The 7,815-nt window shown below is 37.0% G+C and overlaps 1 protein-coding gene across 6 annotated transcripts; it reads right to left on the bottom strand.

The window, feature by feature from the left end:
• Window positions 1-1,431: 1,431 nt before the first annotated feature.
• Window positions 1,432-4,193, bottom strand: LOC121997157 (U-box domain-containing protein 4-like). 6 transcript variants are annotated; one of them, XM_042551424.1, is made up of 5 exons: window positions 4,117-4,193; window positions 3,391-3,495; window positions 2,654-3,174; window positions 2,501-2,556; window positions 1,432-2,266 (listed from the first exon to the last, which is right to left on the bottom strand). In XM_042551424.1, exons 2-5 carry the CDS (start codon window positions 3,488-3,490, stop codon window positions 2,230-2,232), a joined length of 714 nt encoding a protein of 237 aa, XP_042407358.1. In that variant the 5' UTR covers window positions 3,491-3,495; window positions 4,117-4,193; the 3' UTR covers window positions 1,432-2,229. The 6 variants fall into 6 exon arrangements, with proteins under 6 accessions (XP_042407358.1, XP_042407357.1, XP_042407356.1 ...); XM_042551423.1 differs by lacking the exon at window positions 4,117-4,193 and adding an exon at window positions 3,682-4,109; XM_042551422.1 differs by having other exon boundaries at window positions 1,435-2,266; window positions 2,449-2,556; window positions 2,654-3,495.
• Window positions 4,194-7,815: the final 3,622 nt, after the last annotated feature.

Genomic DNA, 7,815 nt, shown 5'->3' with positions numbered 1-7,815 from the left:
CATATCGACATCAAGATTCTAGCAGTTAAAGAAAGAGTTCAAAGTTGTCAGATTATGGTAGAGCACATCAGCACAGATTCCATGTTGGCCGATCCACTCACCAAAGGCTTGGTGCCTAAAGTGTTTCATGCGCATGTTGTAGATATGAGAGTCCTTCTTATGGACGAAGAACTCATCTAGTGGAAGTCTGTATTTATCTTATTGCTCTATATTTGATAATAAAGACAAACATTTTGTTTTGATTATTGTGCGTACTTAAAGTTCAAAACACTAATGGGAATTTATATGTTTGTTTGACACTCTGACTGTGATATCATCATTTACTACTGCTGTTTAGCATTTGGTGTTTGTAAATATGATAAAGATTCCTTTTGGAATCATAAAGTTTATCATGATTTGCTATTGCAGTTTAGCATAAAGTATTTTGCAAATATGATCTGACCTCTTTTAAGGTCATCTTATGACCAGTTGGAAATTGACATGTATTGATCACATTTCATGTAATTTCCACTCTACACATCTATATCTTGATCTATGTCATTAATGATATTGGTATTGTAATTACTGTTGGGGCTTGTTACGATCATATACAGTAGTTATGACCTCTTTAGTCCTATACCAATAAAATTAATGGACTAGATTATTTACAGGGGTATTTTATACCAATAAACTTTGATATCAACTAAAGTTTTATTTGTATTTCACATACAACTCACATGTAACCCAAGTGAGAGATTGTTGGATAAAATTATCCCTATTTGGTGGACTTATTTGTAAGTTGCACACGTGAATACGATCCGAACCCTTTAAAGTGATCTAACTTATGTCTAGTGGGTTTCGGGTAATTAGATGTGGATCTCATATGTGTAAAACCTATAGTCTCATATCTATTATCATCTATTTGCTGATAATAGATGTTTAGTATATATGGATTTATAGTCCCACATCTATTATCATCGATGGGCTAATAATATATGTGCACTATATAATGGTTTGGTCCCCAGATGATTACGGTAATCTTGAGACGTCTCTTCGTTCCCCATTAACGAAGAGAATCCAGCACCGTCAACCCTAACTCCTCCGGAAGGCCAACCTTCTTCTCCTCCTTCTTCCGCAGGATTGTTGGATCGACGAGCTCTGTACGAAGAACCATGATAATTCCGCTGCATTCAGGTTCTTTGTAATTACAGTATTTATTTCCTTATGCCGTGTTCTCGATGAAACGAAGATCATGCTCATATGTTTTTATTTTTCCTATTCGAATTCTTACTTTGATTATCTAGAATTCATGCAGCTTAGGTTTTATGAGAATCATCATCTGCAACTCCACCTTTAAGATCTTGATCAAGAAGCCTTGCCCAGGTCTTCCGAACAATTTTGCTATCAGCATTACCAGAATATTTTGAAAAATTGAGCATTTCTAGGCAAATCTAAGATTATAGCATTATAAGCAACATGAGACAACTCAACTACATTCAAAGAATATTACAGATAAAGCATTATACCAACTCCTCCATTCTTAGGATGTCACACATTTGGATTATTCACAATCCTTGTTAATGAGCCCTTGCGGGGCATAGGCATGTCTTAAAAGTGAAAAAAGATGATATTGTTGTGGAGTGGCCTTGAGAATAGACTACGTCGGGATCTAAAGTCAAGACTGAGAGGACACCATGGTCCAATGTTGAGAGAGAGTGTTGACGATTGAGATCGAGACAAAGATAATATTAGGGTCCAATACAGAGAGAGGGTGTCGATGACTGAGGGCCGAGATAGAGATGATGTTAATGATTCATGATGAGACTAAGAGAAAGTGTTGGGACCTAAGGTTGAGACAAAGATGATATCAGCGATTAAAGCGGACATTGTGAGAGGGTGTTGGGACCTAGGGCCAAAACGGAGAGATATCGTTGGCGACTGGGGCCGAGTCTGAGAGATGTCGTTGGCAACTATGCCCAATCTTGAGAATCGAGACTAAGAGATGTTGTTGGTCACTGGAGCTGAGCCTGAGAGATGATGCTGGGGCTGAGACGGAGCTAGGAGGGATGTCAGAATTTGTGTCGAGACAGGTGCCATGGTTACCGACTTGCCCTTGATTAGCTTTGCATCCGTGGAAGAAGTGTATTAGACTCATGAGACTCAGCTTGAATTCATTCTGTGATGAGTTTGACTGTTCACAAGTAGCATATATCATATCTTGATTTTGACTGAGCTGCTCAGCATGATTGTCTATCCTACAAAACACATAGGATCGTGGAGCTCCGCCCTATCAGATGAAAAGAAATCATCAGTAGATCATAATATCCCGTCCATTTGATGTCTGAATGGAATCACGGAATGATTCATTCCAAGTCCATCTCGCCCTAACAATTTTCTCAACAGATAAAATAAATTTAAAAAAAAAAAAAACTAACTGTGATCTCGTACAGGATGACACTTTACTCTTACATCAACACTGCGACGAGAAAAGAATGGAGTAATGTGAAGTATGATGTCTCACTTATTCCCAGCATAAGCTTCTCGTTGCTTTTGAAAATAATTTAGCAGAGACGAAGCCTGAAAGAACCAATTAAGAATGGACAAATCAGTTGGGCGAACAAAAGATCCATAGGTGCCATACTTTTACCAAGTTCATATATTCAAGCAACAATACCTTTTCTTTAGCTCGTGGCGTGCCACAACGCGACAATGCTACCAGCGACGGCACACCACCTTGTTGCAGAACTACACGGCAATATTTACTGCTACTCCTGCATAGTTGAAGCAAAGCTGCGGCGGCATTTTCCTTTCCACGGGAAGATCCCAGTTCAACGACATCCACCAGTGCTGATACCCCATCTTGCCCTATTGCAATTCTTCCTTCTGACGTAGTTGCGAGATTTGCTAAAATGGTCACGGCCTTGTCGACCAAGCCAGCTGCAGCATGGTCTATCAGGCCGACCAAATGGGCTACTGCTCCAGACTGCGCGATCCTAACCATGTTGGCACGGCATTTCGACAGATTATAGAGCGCCGTCACTGCATCTTCCTTTCCTCGTGGAGTTCCATTCGCGAGCAATTCTACCAGAGGGCCGATAGCACCGGACTCGCCTATCTGAACTCGGTTCTCCTCGATTTTCGCGAGACTACTCAATGTTGCCGCAGAGTTCTCTTTTGCTTCAGGGATGCCTGATCCTATAAGCACATCAATCAGGGAAACTATGGCATTAGCATAATTTGCAATGGAGATCTTGTTTCTGTCATCGATCGACAAATTCAGCAGCACCGTCACTGCATTCACTTGAGTCGCAGGGTCCGATGAATGAAGCAAGCCGACCAGTAAGTTTACGACTCCACAATCTGCAATCACGTTCCTATTTTCTGAACATTGTGAAAGCAGGCGCAGCTCACCGGTAGCACATCTCTGCAGATCTGCAGAATCGCTTTTCGATTCTTCAATCAGCTTGAGTACTTGGGATTCAACGCCTAATAGATAAGGACTGGAATCCATATAACCTGTTTTTGGTTGCAAATTTAATTTGTCAACAGGAAGAAAAACGATGATGAAAAGAAAAAAAAAAATCAGAGGGTAACAAAAATGCCAATTTTAGGGCAAAAACAGAATTTGCCTCGCCCACAAGTAGATCCTGTTTGTTAATCATAATATGAACTGATCGAGAGTAGACAAGCTAGAAATTCTACCTCGATAAAATAATAAGGTCAAACTCTTTCGATTCCATTTTGCTCAAACAAAAGTTTGACTTGTTGGCAGTCAATTGCTAGTGGTACCTGAGGAGCTAGAAATCGCAATAAAGAATATGGCTGCTTGAAAGGGGGATGATTCGTTACGGAAAATCTTATCCTGAGGAGTCACAATCGAGAGTAATACGCATGATGCGCTGCTAGAAAAGGTGAAAACCCTAGACGAGGTCAAGCACGAAGAAAAATCACAACTCGAAGCACAAAAACAATAATCGAGTACGGCACTACTATTAGCCACGAACAAACAAATAAGATCGAAGAAGAAACTAGGGCACCAAACCAAAAACAGTGGGAGCATTCCCTCGCTAGTGAAAGATAGCGAGCGAATGGACGGCAAGGGATTGAGCTGGAGGAAGAGAAGGGAAAAGGCCAAACCTTTTCGATCTCGCCGATTCGCCTTCGACGCATTCAGCCGTCAAGAGAGATGCTATTACTCCGGCGAAGACGAGATGGAGTGGACTAGCTGGCGGAGACGATGGGTCACGCGCAAGGAATATATGAATGCCGCCCTGGAATTTGCAACTCATTTTGACTTGGTCAATCTCCAAATTATTGTAAAAAATAAATAAATGTTACTAGTTATCAAATTAGGGAAAATGATGACAAAACTATTTAGATAGTTAAAAAATAAACGACAATCAGAAGGGCGCAACTCATATTTACAAATGGACTAAAACGTGCATTCAAATGGACTAAAACGTGCATTAATTATATTTTAATATTTATTAAAGAACGCACTCAATTTATTATTATTTTCATTTTATCCCTCTTGTATTTCTCTTTTATCCTTTGTATAATTTTTCTTTCCTCTATCATATGTAACGTCTTTTTTTTTTTTTTTTTTTTTTCTTTTTTCTTTTTTCTTTTTTCTTTTTTCTTTTTTCTTTTTTGTCTTTTGGATCATTAGATGCATATATACATAATGTAGATATATACAATTTATATCAAGTCCATAGGATTTGAAATTTAGTTGATTCTTTTAATAATATTTTAATATTTTTAAATATATTGAAATAAGTAATGAAAAGTATCATTAGATTTTTTGTAGTCTAAAAAATCCATAGAGCCTTAAATAGATTCAATTAGACCTATCTAGATTCATTAGTAAATTTTGATCAAAACTTACTAATCGATTTAGAGACCTCGGATTGTAATAATTTCAGGTCATGTGGATTTCTGAGTTTGCAAAGGGTCTAACGGTGTCGTCCATTACATATTTCTACTTCTCGAGATCAAATATTAAAATTTCATCAAAAAAATCAACTACAACATAAACTCATTCATATCAAGTTCGTATTAGACCTTATATGAATGTGTTTAATTCATATCAGGTCCATATTAGACCTGATATGAATGTGTTTATACTTTAAGTGATTTTTTGATAACATTTTAACACCTTCAGAGAAGTCGAAATAATGAATGGATGATATCCTTCGACTCCTTGTGATCTCAGAAATCCAAAGAACCTGAAATGGATCTAATTGAACCTATCTTGATCTATCAATAAGTTTTAGTCAAAATCCATGATCGACTTAGAGACCTCATATTGTAACTATTTCAAATTTTATATATTTCTGAGGCTGTAAGGAGTCCAACGATGTCGTCTATTGTATATTTCAGCTTCTCAGGATGTGTTAAAATGTTATAGAAAGAATCAGCTAAACCCTAACACCCTGTGGGTCTGATATTGAATTATATGAAGAGCTATCAAACGGGCCAACCCGTGGCAGAGAGGGTCGGCCCATGGCAGGCCAACCATTTGGCGGGGTGGGGCGGGCCAACCCCTCAACTTGGCGGGTTGAGAAATTTCCAACTTAACCTAATCCAAGGCGTGTTGCAGGTTTGACGGACCAACCCACGGGCCCATCAAATTTTTTAAAGAAATTTTAAAAAATATTTTATATCTTCAATATTTTACTTTGGAAAGATTTTATCAATCAAATTTATCCATAAATATGTATTTTATGTAACGCCCGCCCTCCCAGGGCTTAAGGAGGGACGAGGTTACTTACATACGTGTATACATATAAAATCATGGCAGCGGAAACAGTTATTTATTTTTTTTTTTCTACACTAATCATCATGCTTATCATATTGAACATGTGGACATACTAGTATTCATGCATACAACTTAATTAATATCAACTACTTGAAACATGATTCATGATATTATAAGCATACTAGCATGAAACATGAAGAACATAAGTGCATAACTATCCATACTAGTTAAAGTACTATCAAAGCATAAAGACAACACATGGTTCATATGCAAACTTAGAACATAAAAACATATAGCAGTTTTCTTCCACCGTGTCACTGTCACACACACTCTTGCCTTCCTGCTTCTCCTCTTAGTTTAGCCATTCCTTTTCTTTTTCTACGGTACAAGGAAACATAAAAACTATAAGCTCATAGGCTTAGTAAGTCTCTTTCCTACTCACAAAAACCATGATTCATGCATGAACATAAAGTGATAACATGTTCATTTGGTAAATCATAACATAACATGTGAGAGCATAACACAAAGTCATATCATATCATGTGATACCATAAACAATAAATCATATCATATCATGTGAGAGCATAAACAATAAGTCATATCATATCATGTGAGAGCATAAAATCATATCATAACATGTGAGAGCATAACATGATCATATAAGCATCATAGACATATTTCAAGAGCATCTTAAAGAAGCATAAAGGAAACCATATAACATGAACTTGTAGATGCAAGATGTTCTTTTGAAAACATGTATCATGAAATGAGTATATGCAAGATGTCCTTTTGAAAACATATATCATATACATACTTAAACATAATCTCAACATGAGGGTCCGGCTTGTACCACATACATACATAAATGTGCGCATCCTAAATAGATCCAAGATAGCTAATCTTGAACCTACTAGGAACTAGGTCCGTTTCATAGACCATCGACCTAGGGGCAACTTAGGAGCTCATCCCTTTTACTAGGCTCGTTTCATAGACCATCGACCTAGGGGTGCTTGTGGAGCTCGCCCTTAGTACAAGCCATACAAAGTAAAATAGTATGTCACATCATGTCATATCATAACATATCATGTTCTTGTCATATCATAACATTTCATGTTCTTGTCATATCATGAAGAGTGCTCTTGATCCCAACTTAAAGGAAGCATCTCTTAGGCTTTTCATCTTACATAAGCCTTGTATAAACATAGCATGATGGTACCAAGTGCACATAACATATAGCATATCATAAAAACATAACATGATAGCATGAAGTGCACATATCAATTAACATGGTAACATAAAAATTCATATCATATCATAAGAGTCAACATAATGCATAATTAAGGTTTTTGAAATTTCTTACAAGCCATAAATCATGCTTGGCCGAAACATATAAACATACATCATAGATTCTCAAACAACATGGAGATATGAAATCAACTACCTAAGTCCTCATAATCATTAATCATAACATGTAAGACCTTAGGAACCCTAGGTAGCTCTTTAACCTCATTCTTCTTATCTTGGCCGAAACATGAAGGCATGTTTTAAATTTTTCCTTTAATCAATTTAAATTAAAGCATGAAACTTTTGCAACCTACATAGCATAGCAAGTGAGTCCTTTGGTAACCATAAGTGAGGTTCTAACTCTAATATTCAACCTTGGCCGAAACCTCAAGGTGGTATTTCTAGGTTTTTCATGCAACATAAGCCATGGAGATTTAACCTAACATTGCATAGGAAATCATACATCATGAGAAAGCATAAAACAAGTATAGTTTAGGTCTACAACTTTCTCTAAGCCTCTAATTCAATCTTGGCCGAAACTTAAAGGTAAGGTTTTTAGGTTTTTCATGCAACTTAAGACATGGAAATTCAATCTAACATTGTATAGAAAGTCATACATCATGAGGAAGCATAAAATAAGTATAGTTTAGGTCTACAACTTTCTTTAAGCTTCTAGTTCAACCTTGGCCGAAACCTAAAGGTAAGGTTTCTAGGTTTTTCATGCAACTTAAGACATGGAAATTCAATCTAACATTATATAGAAAATCATACATCATGAGGAAGCATAAAAC

Source organism: Zingiber officinale, chromosome 6A (assembly GCF_018446385.1).
Source record: "Zingiber officinale cultivar Zhangliang chromosome 6A, Zo_v1.1, whole genome shotgun sequence".
Lineage (NCBI taxonomy): Eukaryota > Viridiplantae > Streptophyta > Magnoliopsida > Zingiberales > Zingiberaceae > Zingiber > Zingiber officinale.
Note: the sequence above shows the minus strand (reverse complement) of the source record. Positions and strands in the feature narration are given on the sequence as shown.

Coding starts and splice junctions, on each gene's coding strand:
- LOC121997157 (XM_042551419.1), bottom strand. CDS start 3,490: ATGGATTCCAGTCCTTATCTATTAGGCGTTGAATCCCAAGTACTCAAG. Junction 2,557..2,653: donor CGCCACGAGCTAAAGAAAAG/GTATTGTTGCTT, acceptor TGGTTCTTTCAG/GCTTCGTCTCTGCTAAATTA. Junction 2,267..2,500: donor GAAGCTTATGCTGGGAATAA/GTGAGACATCAT, acceptor TTCATCTGATAG/GGCGGAGCTCCACGATCCTA.